The following is an 18,351-nucleotide window of genomic DNA, read 5'->3' on the forward strand; positions in this document are numbered from 1 at the left end:
ATAAATAAATAAATAAATACAAGAAAACACGAAGAAAGTTAAGAAAAACAATAAGTTTCATTTATTGCGCTTAAGCTGCAAGTAAACAGAACCCATTAGATAAGTTCAAAATGAAGAATAAAACAAAGAAAAATTAAAGACATATGAAAAAGGGGGAAATAATAAGTAAAAAAATAACAAACAACAGTTTAAAAAAAAAAGGATGAAATTTTATTCAAAATACGGGGAAAGAAACCGAAAAAAAAAAAGATATAATCTTTTCATCAGCACACACGATTATATCCGTAAAACAGAGTGCTTTCTGATATTGTATCAATACATACTCTGTCAATCACTATCAATGTCTATCAATATAGTAAATATACTTACCCTTCGTGGAGGACTTTTTTTTAATGGAACTAACCCGCATTTGCGTTACATGAAGAGGAAGACAGCGAAAACCTCCCACGATTAGCCTGACGGCAAAGGGACTCTAACCCATGATCCGTCTGCAACAGTGAGGATATTTGACGTCAGCACTGTGGTCGTTGCAAGCCGGATACTGAATTTGTATCTACCAGCCATCGCAGGGGTCGAACCCGGTTCACCGCATTGGAAGGCGAACACTCTATCGCCCGAACCATCACGGCTTGTATGTCAGAGTCAAATCATTAGATTATGGACTTTTTTTTAATCTGCGACAAAAGAATTTAATTACTTTTTTGCGCCTTTAGTTTAGTGTTGTTATAGTTATCCCTATCACAGCTTGTGGCAAAGTATTATTTTCTAAAAACAGAAACACTCTAGAAAGGAATGGGGGGAGGGAGCATTTTAGAATCAATAAAGGATTAATCAGCAACTGATTTGCCTTTTGAAGGGAGGAAGAATTCCATCATTAAGAGGACCATTCTTTCGTGCTCCATAGCAAAACCAAAAAGGACTTCCCCTCCCTTTCAGTCCCGAAGTGTTGATTGAAGTGACCAGCAGAGACGTGCCGGACATTCCAAAGTCCGGTAAAGAATCCCTTTCATCCTGTTGACAGTACATTGTTGACAGGATAGGGGAGAGTGAGTCACAACTGAAATATTTATTCTGAAGAATCAATACATGCATCAACTGGCTTATTGTGACACTAATAAGGAGAAAAATTCAGTTACATTTCACAGTTGCAACATTTATGTCCTTTTCTGGGTTTCTGAATTGCATTCTCTGGCCATATTAATAGACGCACTATGAGATTCTATATAAAATCTTAAACTACTATACAGCTTTTATTGTTTTTAACGCGGTTTGCACTTGCTCACGTGGGTGTATCAGAGGGTTAAATGAGATGATATATCATATAAATTTAACGATAAGATAAGATATATTACATAAATATAGAATATTTATTATATCAAGCATTGTATTAATATATTATAATAATTAGATCAAATTATAAGACGCACTGTACTTTTTCAATAATTGCATGTTTTGCAAGAGTTTATAGGCAATACTTTTATATTTAAACATACATGTAATGGGTTTTTTATCAGGAGATTTTTCATATACTTCCTATTTGTATATATAGTAGGGTCCCGATAATCCGAGTTTCCGCTTTAACCGAGCTATCAAATATTTTAATGATATTTTCGTTCTAGTTTATTTTTTATTTTTAAAAATACCGCATAAATTTGAAAAATAAATCTGAATTTTATCTTCCAAACACTCGGGAAAACAAAATCCAACAACTTGATCCCATGAAATGATCGCTAATATCGTCAATAATGAAAATGAACCTAGCGAAGATGATGAAGGCAGTGACGATAAAAATCAACATATGAAAATCTCTCACACAGATGAACTTAAAGCTGTCGAAAATGCTACTGAATACATAGAACAACAAAAAGAGGCGACACCAGCCTTCCTGTTATCCCAAAAAAATGGCGAAACATTGCTGCAGAAAAGCACCAAAGTTATGTAAAACAAAAAACGATTAAGGACTTTTTTTAAGTAAAAACTCTTTAATTCTCGCAAAGTATACTTTTTTAAGTTCTTTCAAGTAAGCTTTTTAATAATAATAGGAAGTATATGTGGTATACTCGTATAAATTTTATATTTCTTAAATATATTACATTTATACCAACTCTTTTTCTTTCTTTTTTTATACTCTTCGTTTTAACCGAGTTTTTTAGTTATCCGAGTTTGTCGTGGTCCACATTAACTCGGATAATCGGGATTCTACTGTATTTTTAACGCATTGCATTACAATGTTAACCAATTATTACACGAACGTAAATAAGTGCAAATAGTTGCGTAAAAACAATAAAGTTCTATATTATCACCTGATAATTGAGATTTTACATAGAATCTTATAATGCGTCGAATAATTTGACCAGGGACAGTAAAACTATTCTGCCCTTTAAACGTTCGATGTCGTAAACTAGGTTGAATAAAAGAGATAGATAATAGTTTTACTCCTATTCATTTGTAATAGATATGCTACCAGTAGTACGAAACTCAGTGGTATCAATATCGTTTTCTAACCGAGGAGGAAAAAAAAAATGGTATCCATATGTGTAACACCAATTAAATGCAGCAAATCGTTCCTTTTCAATCAGTGGTAGTAAATCCCCTTAAATCCCATGCGCGGTCTCTCGTGAAAAAAAAACCCTTTTTTTTGTGAGAATGCACAGAACAAAATCCCTTTTATTTCGCTACACTCTAAAACTTTATCATATTTATTGAACGGTCATGAAGTTCCTATTTAATTAAGAGATTTCTGTAGTATTGTGCTTTTATGGCAAGAAAGCTAGACGATTATAGTTATTTAAAGAAATCGGAGGAATTTTGAGGGAAGGAATAAACGATGAATTAGTTTGGAAATGGGGGATGGCAACACTGACGAAACACGTTCGTTCATTCGTTTTCAGACCGAAAAAAAGAAGATTGTCTTTAAAAGAATGAGAAATCAAATATTTATGATTCTTTTTTACCTATTTCTACAAAAAAGAAGTCGAAGTACAGCCCCTGGCCATATTATGAGACGCACTGTATGATTCTATGTAAAATTATAATTATCACGTGATCTATACAGCTGTATTGTTTTCACTCGGATGAAACCGATCTGCATTACATAGAATCTTACAGTGCGTCTTGTAATTTGTGCAGGGACTGGATCTAAAACTGTTCACAATCGATGTCCAGAATTTGCCAAAAATTGATTTATTACCCATTTAAACCACTAAAACATATGTTTGCCTTACAATTGGAAACAGAAAAGGTGGATGACGTATAATAACTATTTAATAAAGACTATTTTTTTTTACTACTTATAAAGGTGTAGGGCTTTATTGTGATTGGAAGATGTATGACGTCTAAAACTGAAATCAAAGATGAAATCCGTGGTAAAGGAGGATTTTTATGGCATTTCTGTATAGAGAAAGGGCACTTCCCACATGCAATGGGGAAATGACCATTTCAAATGAATTAAAAACTCTTTTATTTCACGCGTCTATTTTGATGAGCGAAGCTAAACGCTTCCCGAAAAAAGAGTCATGATTTTCTTCTTTGACGCTCGAGGGGCCACCGAACGCGGAACATCATTTTTCATAAGCGTTTGCAAAAGCGAACACTGGAATTGGAAGGGTGAAATCTATTTTTGTGATTTTTATTTTTCGTGACTAAATTTTTTTTAAACGCGGCACAGGACTATTTAAAAAAAAAGGGGCCAATCAATGGCGTATTACACACACATCATTTATAGAATTAAGAATGCATCTCAAAATGAGGCATTTTTGAAAGTTTTTTTTCTTTCTCAACTCTTTGGTGAAGCTGATCTTTACAGCGCTAGGTGATTCGGTTTGGACATTCTGGCTAATAGGAAAGTATGATATAAAAAATGCTTGTATATGTTTGTATTTTCCATAATTAATTTTTCCATTACTAATTATATTATTATAATTTTATTCCATATTAAATTATCTATACTATTATAATCATATTAATTATGCCTTTTAATTAATTATTTTTTTAAAGGAAACATATTTCTTAAACAAGTTTTTCAAAAATTTTATATTTCTTATTCAAAATTAAATTACGAAAACTAGTTAATAGAAAAGTATCCCGTAAAAAATGCTTATTTCTATTTGTAGTTTCTATCATTAAAAATTGTAGTAAAATATTATTTTAAATTTTATAAAAAGCGTAATTTCTTTTTTTTTCAATTGAAAACAGCTTTATTTCCATTTTTTTTTAAAAAATGATTAAAATGCAAATTTTATTGAAGTTGATTTAAAAAAAAAAAAAACAATATGAAGAATTGTTTTAATTCTTGAAATTTCTTTTTATTCCAGTAAGAATTTTGACTTCGAAAACAATTTTTTATCGCTATTAATTTTTTTAAAAAAAATATAATAATGATAAGAAGAGCAAAGGAAAAATAAGTTAAGTGAATAAATAGTTAAAAAACGTGATGAGAATTACCTTTGCAGGCTTTTCTGTCCGAGATGAGTTTTGTGTTGTCCCTGTAGTATCCTTCCTTGCAGTAGTGACAGTGTCGACCAGCAGTGTTGTGTCGACATTTCAGACACACTCCCCCACTCGTCCGACCAGATAGTTTATACAGTTCCATGTTGAAACGACATCGACGTGCGTGACGGTTGCAGTTACAAGCTGTTCACACAATAAACATAACATTAAAAAGGAAATAAACACAAATAAAAGTGAGATTCGTTTGTTGCAGAGATTCAGATTATCCTGACTAAAAATAATCTGAATAATTTTTTTTAAATAGAAAATCTTAAACTTTCTAAAGATTTTTAGTTAACTATGCTTGTCGATAAAAACGTTTCGCAAACAATCAAAATGTGGGGTTAAAATGCAGGCCCGGAATTTATTCTCTGGAAAAGACTTTAGGAATGAGTTACGATAAAAAGGGATGCCCCATGCACTATGACCCCCTTAATCTCTTTTGTCTTGGGCACTCTGTTGTATATAGTTATAGTGTATAGAGCTCTTTTTAGTATTGTAAGTGAATAATTTACGGTTTGTATAAAAAAAAAACTGTTCTATATGACAAGAAATTTTATTATTGCGAAGATGGAGAAATACACCTAATGGTTGTGATATATATATATATATATATAAACACATCTCCGATTCGTCAAAATGTCGTTCAAACCTTTCATGCTGCAACAAGTAGGTTAATTTCTTAATTTTTTATGAAAATTACAACTCTCATTTTTTTTTACGCATTTTGAAATGGCACTCTCATTTTTTTTCCAGAATAACATTTTTAAAATGCACATCATTTGCATAATAACCTCATCAGGACTTTTTTTTTATACTTTGCTTAATTAGCATTTGTCATTCTATAGAATGTATAGGTATTATATAATATGCCTAGGGAAAGTATGTAATGCTTCTCATATCTTATACCTTTCCTAAAAACATCTGGCATTATATACAATGCCCAGGCATTCTATAGAATGCCGGCGTCTCGTACTTTGCCGGTAACATATATATAGTCAGTCTTTTAGTTGTGGATAACAAATGGACTGGACAGCTGCTGCTGCAAATGAAAGATGTAGTGTTAAAAGAAATTTAATTTTTGGAAGGGATTTCAGTCAAATGAACACTTTCAAATAATAATGCATCTTACAAATGATTTCAAGTCAGTAGGGGAATAATAAGAAAATAAATAAATAAATAAATGACTAAAAAAATATTTATGATCTTATTTTGAGTGTAAAAATTGCATTTATTTTTCCTTGATATTTCTTGGGTTACTGTTGAAAGATATTATGTTTGTTAATCGGAGCAAAACTACAAATTCAGCGTCTTCATTTGGAATTGCGTTGAGTTTAAAATGTCTGCTTTTAAAGAAAATAATTCATGTGTGAATGAAATAGGAACTGAAAGAAAAAAATAACAATGTTGACAATCTCCACTGAATGTCGAAAATATTTGTTGTCACATCCTCATTTAGTGTACATAGAGAAAATACGTTTAAAAAAACTCTAGTGTAAGGAAACTATTATGCAATGTGATTCATTCGCAATTTTTTATCTCGCTACCAACGGCTATTAATGGACTTTCAATAGAAGCAATGCAACTTTCCTTATGATGCTTTTTTTTTTCTTTTAATAATAATTAAAGGTTTATGATGAAACATTGGAATAGGAATTTAGTGCTTTGAAAGTGATACAGTGTTTTACCCATTGGCAAAGTGAGCCTTGGTTTAGATTTGATGGCTTCCAGTCACTTTTCAACTGTGTTCAAGAGTAATAGTAAACAGTGCGCATGCGTTGCTATACCGATCACTGCTGTTATTCTTTTCATTTTTACTAGCCAGCATGTTTTTAAATAACAATAATTTTAAGTACTTTTATATTCTTTTTGTTATTAACGCGCAATGACTAGCTTCACGGTGATTTCAATATAAATATGAATGCTAAAGTATTTCGCGACGTCTTGAAACACGCATGATATGAAAATCAATCTGACGAACAAACATCAATAGAGACAGCAACCCATGATTTGAAATGTTGAGGCGTTTAACGATGCCAAGCATGCATTTCATAACCAAGATGGAAATAACGGTCATTTGAAAATTCACTTCAGAAAAAATGGTCTTCATTCCTGCATTCTATTCCACTTCCCTGTCCTCCCTGACAAATTGACCGGAACAAGAAGAACACTCCTTCCCTCCCTAAAGAGTCAACAAGTCATCAATAAAAGGCGAGCTTCATTTTGGCGGCCCCAACACTTTATGCCAACAGGTGAAAAACAATGGCCGGTCTTCCGCGACGTTTAGATCAACAATTAAATGCAACCATCCCTTTAGGTTTGGCTCGCTCTTAGGCGATTTATTGGCTTTATTCGTTGACGGGCGAAGGAAAAGAAGCTAATTTATGAATCCATTGTGTTCTCAGGGGGGGATATCTTATTGCTGTTGGGACTGTTTATTTCACGCCAAGAGAAAGATTTAAATGGCTTCAATTCTTCGGGGCATGCAAATATATTATCCAGGTCAAAAACAGACAAATAAATACCGCAAAATATCAGTTTATTAGTGTGATAGAAAATGAAATTGTCATTGTTAAGCACTGCACATTTTGAATGTTAAAACATCAATAAAGTGAATCATTTAACACTCAACAGACCAACACTTAATATTCTACCATAGCCGGGAACTTTGTTTCTTGATTGAATGTATGAAATATGACGTCGAATTGTTAGGAATGAAATAAACTTAAAAAAAAACTTTATTATAATTATACAAAATAGTATATTGCCAATTTTTATGTATTACAAACACAAAGAATAAGAATTTTAATTCATTGCGTGTTTCCATTGTACATTTACCGCAAACATATTTCTTCTAATTATTATTATTTCAATAATTCTTATAATTATTCTTGTAATTCTAAGAATATATTAGAATTAGAATTCTTATGTTCATTTTTATAATCATAAAAATATATAAGAATTATAATTCTTACAATTATTCTTATAATTAACAATTTTTTCTAAGAACTTGTGCGGTCTTGATTGTTTCGACATTTTTCTGGGTAAAAACTAACACTTAGTTAGAAACGAAGTAAAGCTATCAAAAGAGAGTACAAGCTACTTGCCAAAACATTTAGTTTTTGTCACTTTTTCGCGCACAAAAAATGCCAATCTGAAATCTTAGGTACTTTCTTGAAGTTTGAATTCACAGTTATTCTGTTTGAACCCACTACGCAAAAGCCTTTGCTGAAATGTGCAACTCATCGAATGCAATACGTTGAACACGCATTACATCGTCATTTCTGATCCGATCACCTTAAAAAGCAGTAAATTATTTACCCGGTCAAATGACCGGTTGTGGTAGAACTGTTTCTACCAATTCGAATTCGTGGTACCAATTCGTGGTAGAACTGTTTCTACCAAAAAACAATATATATCAAGTGTATATAATTGTTGGAAAAAGTCATGAAGTCCAATGTGCAAAAACGATAAGATGATAAGCGCATTTTTGATGCGAAAATTCTTAAACGGTCATTTAACCGGTTATGGTCATGGTATGTTTAGTGTTAAGGATATGCAGAGATGCCAACTTGCTCCCGACAGCAAATATATATTTTAAAGTGGTAGTTTAACAATTGTGATTCTTGGTTTAATAAATTCAATTTCATAGATTTTTATCCACCACTATTTCTAAATAATTCATAGGCTTACATAATTCACCTCTCTTTAGTACTTAAGTCATGCTATGTCTTTTAAAAAACAAGCAAAAATAATCAAATATTTGCAAAATTTACCTTGTAGTTATTTACCGCTTTTTTAATTATTATGGCTTGTCCGGAGCAGGTGGCATCTCTGGATATGGTATGGTTATGGTATGTTTAGTGTTAAGGATATTTTCTTTGTGAGTTTCAAGAAATGCTAGTATTTTATTACAAATCCTTTCGAGAAAAAACGGTTCTTCAATTATAAGAAGTTTTTAGTTAACGCAATTTCATGTGAGAGTAGAACAGAGACTCTTTTTCTGAGTGGCAAGAAGACTGTAGCTGATCTAAATGGTACAAACATTAATGTTCAGCATTCAAATTTCGATTAAACAGAATAATAAAATTGAAGAGTCTCTTATAAGCATTTATGCAAGCGTCCTGACTGATGAAAGGGTTAATTTTTCTCACCAAACCTAAAAATAGTTCAAAAATTTTAGTCAGCTCGTTCTTGAGAAACGTTTGGAAAATGAAAGCTTAGAAAAACGTTTAGAAATCACCATTAATAATCATTTACTAAAACGATTAACTCCATAAAACAAGATTTTTTTGCTATGTTTTATAACTGTCGTTGAACAGCCGACCCACCTTTTTTGGTTACAACTACTAATGCTCAACTCTGTAGCCTTGTAATTTTGAACTCAACCCGGAAGACAAGGGAACTCCTGGACCTAGTATTCAGAAACATTTGCTTTCGTGGAGGACTTCTTGATGGAACTTACCAAGAACAACAAGTTGAGAAAAATGATAAAACAGCACGTATTGTTTTTCTTTTTTTTAAATTCTTCTTAATTTCAAAATTCAAAAATACGGTTTTTATCTAACAACATATGGAAAGTACAAGATGAAATATCCTTCGAGTAACTGTTATTATTGCTATAATTTTTTTGTGATTAAGGAAGTTAATCGCTTTCATAAGTGAAAGAAAATTATTCATTCAAATTCAGTCTTCGAATATTTTTTATTCTGGTAAAACTTTATTGTATAAAATATGTTTCATTAAAGATTTTAGCAGAAATGAATAATAACTGTTCTGTTACTGGTACATCATACTTCGAGTGTTACACTTTGTTTTATCATCTATATGAATGATATCTTCTTCATTAGCTACATTCGAGCCATGTCTATAAAGTTTTATAACACTCGTGTTTAATCAACACCCCTTAGAAGAAAGAGAACCTCAGCAAGGATCAATTTAATAGTCAGACATAACGAACATAAACTGCGCAGTGGTTGAAAATAAGAAAGATGTCGCTACGTTCGGGCTGTTAAAACACGAACTAGAACTGAATAAAAACGCAACTGAAATATTAAAGCATGAACTAGAACATAATTAAAACGCAACTCTGTTTGAAAAAAGTACCATACTAACGTTAAAAACTTAACAACTTTTTAATAATCTTAAACATAACAGTTCAACCAAATAATAAACATCATACTCAAGAACAAATCAAACCTGAAAAACCTCGGTGGCGTAACTAGATCATTTAAAAAATACAACAATAACGAAGGCTCAACTAGATCACCCATCGTTTTGTAATTTATTATCGCTTTCAAATTCCAGAAAAATAAATTAGCTAGTTTATCGCTTTTAACACGGGGTACTTAGCTACGCAGTGGTGGTTATCACGAAAGATATCATTATGTTTGAACTATTAAAGGATCAAATTTCTTGTTGATGGTAACCCGTGCTGAGGCCTTCTCTCTTTCTAGGAAACATTGGTTTAATAAGAGAAATGAATTTCAACAAGTCCGTCATATAAGTCCCCATTAAAGCCTGGTCTAGCGCTTTACACATTTTCGTATATTAAGGACATTAAATTCTTCGTCAAAGTCATACTTGAAATGTTTCAACTAATCTAGTTTTATCCAATGCATTTTCAGCCAATTTACTGTAGCTGTTACCCTTCTGGTAGCCCTGATGCAAGTGGCTGAGCGGTAGAGCTTCGCGCTGTCGTGCCACAGGTCCCTGGTTCGATCCTCGGGCCGGGAAAGGTTGAGTCATCCCTTCAGTGAATCGATAAATGAGTACCAAGCATGCTTGGGAACTAAATACTGGGGGTTCCGCGTTCTGCTGACCACCTGACCGGAACATCTGCCCTGCGCCCCAGAGCCCAAGGTCAAGAAAACTGAGATGGGCACAGTAGGCCTTGACCCTTTATGGGCTGTCTCGCCGCTGAGTTTAGTTTTAGTTACCCTTTTGTTGATGGTAGTCTTTTCTAAAGTACTTGTACAAATAAAGTCATGGTGTATCGTATGAAACAGTGCTTTTTTTTTACAGGTTCTTTCTTATATTATGACAATCATCTGGCTAAAAGATTTAGTTTTTCGCTAAAGATTCGATAATAGCAATTTGTGAATCATTTTACAAGTAAGTGTGTATACTTATTAGAAATTTCATTTCAATTGAGTCAGCTTGCATTTTTGTACTAAGAGACAATTTCAATAAACTTATAATACAAACTAAGGTAGACAACGTTAAAGAGCACAAAAATAAGAGAATATTTTTGTGCTCTTTAACGTTGTCTACCTTAGTTTGTATTTTAGCACAAAGGTCGCCCACTTGTGTATTTATTTTAAACTTATAATAGTTTTAATGTTTCTGTATTGTCCGGAACATGAGTTTTAAAAGGTCATTATTTTTTTTCGTAATAAACAATACACACTAAAATTGAAATTTATAAATACTTGTTTTTGTGGCAGTTCGAGTACTTGGTTCGTGTGAGCGACAATAGGCTAACGGTCGAAGGAACAACTTTCAGATACGTAGGTGGATTAAATATAATTTTCAATGTGATTTTTTTTTATTAGCAGCACACGATTTTTATTCTCGTTGTCATGGCAACAATAGAGCTTCCGCAGTAGAAGAAAAAGAATGTTAACTAGAACTTTATTGTGATTATAGGATGGAGTTAATCAGATTGGTTTCTGAAATTAATTATTCGATGGGCTAAAAAAATTTATCATTTAGTGGTGCTTATGCTTAGAGAATTGGATCTATACAGTCACGAGCCAATGAAATGCTTTAACATTAAAATTTAATAAAATTCACGAAATGGATTGAATCGATTTGACAAGTGAAAGCATTTAAATATTAAACTTAGACAATCTTGTAAAACTTTTTTTTTTTTGAGATTTTTTAAGAATAACATCAGCGATGTTTGCTTGCTTATGGCTCTCATTAAAAAAAGGAGCACTATTTTGCACGTTCTATATAATTTATATATATATATATATATATATATAATTTTTATTTATTTATTAATAGTCTCCCATAACCAGCTGGTCCCCATTTTTAAATGAGTATAATTTCAAGTATTTAAAATCTTACAGTCAAAAATCAAGACAATATCTAAATAAACTTATCCTTCTCAAGCGAGGGTTAAACGAGAGTCTCTTATATGCTTGGTATCGGAATGGTATCGGAATGAACTTATTTAAATGTTTAGTACAACATATGTTAACATTAAAATAAAAAAATGTGCTAAATATCTCATTGGCGCATCTAATGGTTAATAAATTAACTTAGCAACTTCGTCAAAAGTAAAATGTGTCTTTATTTGCTATTATTAAATATACAAGATAATGAGTTTCATTTGTAAGGGTCTTTTAACTAAAACTAAATGAACTTAGACGAAATAACCAAGTAAATGAACATTTACGTTAAAAGTTTAAAATCAATATTTACATTTATTTGGTACACTAAGTACCGTCTATACGCATGGGGCACACTAGGGCAGTGCCGGCTCTTAAGAATCTTTTTATAAATTGTATTTGAAAAAGCTAAGAATAAACATCATTGTCTTATATATTTTTTAAAAATAATTATATTCTGTAGTACAAAGCGTGAATTTTTTTTTCTACAAATAGTGATTGATTAACATGCAAACACCAATAATTTGAATAGTTTATCACCGAGAAAACTTAAAAGGGCAACCGAAGTTTATTTTTCTACATTCCAATGAATATTTTATGTCATTGGGCATTAAAAGATATTTTAAAGTCTGATGTTTGTCGGAAGGTGCTTAGTTTTTCTGACAAAAAATGAAACAATTTTCACCTTTTAGGTCTGCTTGAAAAACGAGTTATTTAAACTTTTTATTTTATATTCATCTTTGATGAAGGTTTTTCAATTGTTTTAAAAATGGTCCAACAAACAAACAATCAACAAAAAAAGAAGAAAAAAAAGGAAACGAAAGTAATTTGAATGATTGCTTCGATTAACCAAATCATTAGAAATTTCTACGCTGTCCGCCTGTAAGCTGGTAAACTATTTGCGTCTTTGATATTGTATGTTTAGAAGAAAAGACATTCTTTTATGATTAGATAAATGGGTATTTCACACGTTTTAATATATGCGATGAGGCGTTGTGTCAATTTAGAATGCCTTATCACCGTCCTCCAAAGAGGGAACAAAGAATTATTAAGAAAATTTATTAAAACGCGGCTGTACCCAACATTTTCTCTGGTTTCTGTAATAAACGATAACTGCTCAATGAGTTATTGCATGTTTTATTTTCACGCGATAATAATATGGCTTCGCGCATCAAAATTTGCTTCAATGAATCATCTTTTCAATTTAAATCTGCGCGATACCGCCATTCATTTTCAGGCCTGATCTAATAAGCCCTGAAAATGTATGGGATCTCTTGGCCTTGTAATTTTGAACTAAGGGGGACTCTTGTTCCAGATCGTCTAATGACAGTGGAATCAAAACAGCATCTTGTCTGTCCCGAGCATTCTCTATCGGATTCACGTCTGGAGACAAGACTGGCTAATCACTTGCATGGTGGGATGACCATAGTTCACTAAAATGAAATCCGAACTACCGAATCGCTGAGGTAGCTAACACACGAAAGTATCTATTTAACAGAACCTGTTGAGTCGTGATGACTCAGGAGATAGAGCGTTCGCCTTCTAATGAGGTGAACCGGGTTCGAATCAAAGCGATGGTGGGTTGATACGAATTCCGCATCCGGCTTGCACCAACCACAGTGCTGAAGTGAATTATCCTCAGTGGTAGACGGATCATGGGTTAGAGTCCCCTTGAGTTCAGGCTAACCATGGGAGGCATCCGTGGTTTTCCTATCTATGCAACGCAAATGCGGGTTAGTTCCATCAAAAAGTCTTCCACGAAGGAAAAATTTATCCTAATACTTAATCCAGGAGTTCCCCTGTCTTCTGGATAGGGTTCAAGATGACAAGGTGACGGAGTTGAACATTAGTAGTCGTAATCCCAAAAATTGGGTCGGTTGCTCAACGACAGTTATAAAATAAAATATAAAAACAGAACCAGTTAACAGTACCTTCGCAAACTGCCATTAATGGTTCCTAGTTGCAGACTCACCACCCTACATTGGACACGAACTTTTTAAAACTATAAACTTAAAACAAAGCTTCTTTTTATAATTTGCGTTGAAACAATAGCGATAAAATAATATAAGAAACACTAATGAGATTTTCTATTTCTGACTTTCAAAATATAGAGGGAGGGGAAAGGAGCCCACAATCAAGGAAATTTTCGAAACTTTTAAAAAAATTTTTTAAATGTTTTTGCTCACAATTACGAAATTCGTTAATACAAAAAAATTCCAGGTAAAAAGTATTTTTAATTAATTTTTTATTATTTAATAAAGTCGAAAATTTTTGAAGTGTAGGGTATATAAATTTTTTAATATCATTTTAAAGAATGCAATTTTATACGGCAAAATACAAAGTTTGAGCGCAATCGGTTGAAATGTTTCTGATTTATCGAATTTCAAAAGAAAATTTTTTTAAAAAATTGCAAATTTCAAATTTGATTGAACAAGAGCAATTCGACCGATTTCGTTTACACTTTCGTACTTTGCCATTTCAAATCATATTCTTTAAAATAATGTTGTCGACTGTCATAAAATGAAGTTAAAAATTAATTATTAAAAAATATTTTTACATGAGATTATCTTAAGATGAAAGAATCTTTAAATTACGAGGAAAAATCTTTCGAATGGTTTAAAAAAATTCTCGAGATAGAACTAAATAGAAAAAAGTGAAATTAGCATTTGGGGGTGCAGATTTTCGACCACACTCCTGGCCAAACTACTGGTACCTTATTTACCAGATTGCGGTTACACCCCCCCCCATATTTTGAGGATCAAGAATGCGAATCCGTCGGTAAAAAAGGTATGTTTATTCAGAGAAAGTATGTTCTTGTGTCTTATGCAGCAACTTAAAATATAATCTACGGTTAATCAGAGTTAATTCATTTTATTTTATAACCGTCCACTTTTTATGTCCCGTTTGTGAACTGATTTTGAAGACACTGTTCCCAGTAGGCATCACTGGCTCCCGTCAGTAAGCGGGTGGGTGACCACTTTGATCGGCCTGCGTAGGGATCGAGGGTGGGCTGTATCGGTCCTCGTTAAACTGTTTTACCGTAAAGTGTTCGACTTCGCGCGCAGGTCGTTGGGCTAGATCGTCTGCTCTTCTATTTCTTGAGATTATATAGTGAATGCTTAATTTGTTTAGATAGTTGCTTAATTTGTGCTTTTTGTGAGTAAAACCCTTATACTAGGGCTCGAAAAACCGCCCCTCCTCGGCCGTCAAAAATTTTTCGCGGACAACGAATGTTTCGAATCCGACGTCCGCGCTGACGGCCATTTTCCCGTTAATATTCGTGATGCATTTTCAATTTTAGTTATCTTACAAGAGTCCAGCGCCTCACTTCTAAAATGACCCTCTAATCTAGAAATCCCGTCAATTCCTTCGTCAGACCAAATGCGCATGCTCACGTAATCGGTAAACAGAAGAAAAGTTGCTCTTTGCATGTGCATTTGGACTTCTAATTATGAACATCTACCTAAATAGAAAACCCCTTTCAGATTTCTGTGTAGAAACCTGTGTAAATCATTGGCTTGATTGTAGAACTGGCAAATGTCATATTTGATTCATTTAAAATACGCAGTACCCTCGGATAAATTGATATTCCAGATAACTTTGTCATTTAAATTATTTCATAAAAGAAATAAATTATTTCATAAAAGAAATACTAAGTTACTATTAGTAACCCAGTATTTCTTTTATTATTGCAGAATGTAATAAATAGTAACTACTAATTCATTGTGCAATTTATATAAATGTTTGTAATAAATAAGAGAAAATTATATTTTTATTTATTTAGAAGCGACGGGTTAGTTTCAAAGGAGGACGGGTACATTCTTGGACAAGCCGTCCTCGGGGACGGGTAAAATTTCTGAGTTTTTTCGAGTCCTGCCTTACCTTCTAAATTACATGTCAGGTAATCTCAGGATTGGTTTCATTCAATTAAGTGTTAAAAAAAATACTCAGGAGACACTATTGTTACACTATTTGGATCACATTTTTATGAGTTTGTTCCTATTACTATTTGTGTCAAAAATATGAATCCGTTTAAAAATGTTTTTTATGTTTTTCTCCAGAGTCCGCTATGACGCTGGAATCAAGAATGTCGCTGGAATAAAACTAAAATGACATTCGATAATTTATTGGAGGTTTGTTAACTGTTTAACTTGATGGAAAAATACCATATGGGCCACTGGAATGCAACTGCAGAGTTGAAATTAAGTCATTAAAATTTTAAGCGCTTTCTTGCAAAGTTTTTAAAAAAAAATTTTCTTTCTTTTTCTGCTTTATACTACATTCGCTACTCAAAATCTAGACTTAGAAACTTGAGACTTAGAATCAAAGACTTAGAAACTTGAAATTACGAAAATGTGTGAAAATGCTCCAGGAGTTTTATCGAATAGAAATAAATTACGATTAGATTGTTAGTTTCAGAATGATTAACTGTTAAACTTTTGGTTTACAAAAGAAAAAACATATTTGTCGATCTACTTACTATCCGTTGAAGGGCAACTACAATTTGAAATTATATGCTCTGATAGGACTGGTATGTTTTATAACTTTACTGAGCATTATATTTTGCATTATAATTTTGTATTATAATTGAACTTTTTTTTGTATTATAATTTAGAAATTCCCATTGTTTGGAAGCTATTGCAAATTAGAATGCTTTTCCGTGATCAGCCTCTTTGCTTTCAATATTTATCCATTATCCCCTATTTATTCAATTTATCCACTATTTATCCATTGTTACGAAATCTTTTTTTTCTTTATTTTATAGCTGGAGTAGATTTCAATCAAAAGTAGCTAGAGAGAGATTTGTTTGTTACCAGTTTAAAAATTTAACTCTCATAGAGAAATTTCAAAAAAAAAAAAAAAAAACTGAAAAAGGATGATAAGAGTAATTTTCTGTTCGAATTATTATAAATTTCGTTAACGAGTAAAATTGCATCTCATTCATTTCTTCGTATTGGATCATTTATTCTGCGTTCTTAAAATTAAACTTTTTTTTTTTCAAATGTAATTAAGAAATGAAGAAAATGGTCTTACATAAAGCTAAAATAGTTGTATAGATTGTGAAACCAAAATGTTCTGCTATTTTACGGAAAATGTTGACGTTGAAGAAGAAATAAAGAATGAAGAATTAGAACGAATTACTAGGATCGCCGAGCGGAGTTAAATAAACTAAGAAAAACATAACAGGAAAAAAAATGTCAAGAATTATTTAAAACAATTTTGTTTGCATTAATAATTTATAAAGTTTTTTTTTCTTCCTATTTTTATAAATAAACTTATATTTTATGCATTTTAAAAAAATTACAAAGTAATATTTTTCAAATGCAATAAGGTTTTAAATTTTTTTACATAAATTACATATTAATGAATCTTGTAAGCAATTTGGCCTGCAGAAATCATCTGTAATTTTTGACCTAACTATATTATTATAACTAGATAATTTATATTTCTTACATTTTAAGAATCCATCGTATTTAGATCTGCGACTTCAAATTTTTTATTGTTAAATAAAAAAAAATGTCAAGAATTGTGAAGAAGATAATAGAACAGCTGTAAGTTGTTCCAAATTTAATAAATAGGAAAAGAGCCGTGATGCCCTAGGGGGCAGAGCGTTCGCCTTCTATTGATTCACCTGAACCGGGTTCGAATCCCACCAATGGCTGGTCGATACGAATTCGCATCCGGCTTGCACCGACCACAGTGCTGACGTGAAATATATTCTGCGGTTGCCGGATCATGGGTTAGAGTCCCTTTGCCGTCAGGCTAACCGTGGGAGGTCCTCGTCGTCTTTTTCTCCGTGTAGCGCAAATGCGGGTTAGTTTCATCAAAAGTCCTCGACAAGGACAAGTTTCTCCCAATACTTGATCCAGGCGTTACCTTGTCTTCTGAATTGGGTTCAAAATTGCAAAGCTACGGAGTTGAACATTAGTAGTCGTAAACCCAAAAATTGGGTCGGCTGTTCAACGACGGCTATAAATTAAAATAAAATAAATAGGAAAAAAAAAAGTATGAAATAATTTTTTTTTTTGATTTTGTAGTAAAAAAACAATTTCTGTCTGAAGCAATGGTTCATAAGTTGTTTCTATCATAACATAACTTGTTTGCGCAAGATTAAAAAATTAGTGCACGTTTTTAAATTTTTATTGATAAATAAAAAAAGAACATATCAAGAAAATAACATCGTTGAAAATATTTTTTGCAATAAGTATGTATTTCATTTGTAGGGGAGAGTGGGGTCAATTGTAACAGGATACGATTGTAACAGAGCAAAAATTTCGAGTGTCGAGTTCTAGATTTGGTTCCTAGGTGGCGCACAAGTTGTATTTAATAAATCTACATGTACACTCCTGCTGTCAACTATTTTTATGTACTTTTGAAAGAGTTACATCACAAAAGATATTTTCACGCTACGTAAGTACTTTTTTTGGTATTAGAATATTATATTGTAACAAAGTAATTTTGTTAATTGAACAAATAAAAATTATTAACCGAATATGTAAGTGGACTCCTTAGTTAACATTTAAAAAAAAAAGATTAGTTTTCTTAATTAACTAGCATTGTTTTTTAACAAATGAAGATGAAATGGCGTCTTGGGGACGATTGTAACAGCTGAAAATAAATAATCTTATGTTTACAAATCATTACTTCACTCTTTAAGAACCACCAATAGTTTCCTATATCATTTATATTATGTTGCACGTGCATTATTTTATTTGTCACCTTTCACAGCATAAATTAAAATTTT

At 32.2% G+C, this 18,351-nt stretch overlaps 1 protein-coding gene across 1 annotated transcript in view; it reads right to left on the bottom strand.

Annotated features, from left to right (window-relative positions):
• LOC107455212 (netrin-1) overlaps positions 1-18,351 on the bottom strand; it is a gene marked incomplete in the record, with an annotated part of 72,175 nt that overhangs the window by 12,380 nt on the left and 41,444 nt on the right. The window contains 1 exon segment of the mRNA XM_071184971.1: positions 4,444-4,632. Coding sequence (XP_071041072.1) covers positions 4,444-4,632 — 189 coding nt within the window.

The sequence above is a fragment of the Parasteatoda tepidariorum genome, chromosome 9 (genome assembly GCF_043381705.1).
Source record: "Parasteatoda tepidariorum isolate YZ-2023 chromosome 9, CAS_Ptep_4.0, whole genome shotgun sequence".
NCBI classification, from domain to species: domain Eukaryota; kingdom Metazoa; phylum Arthropoda; class Arachnida; order Araneae; family Theridiidae; genus Parasteatoda; species Parasteatoda tepidariorum.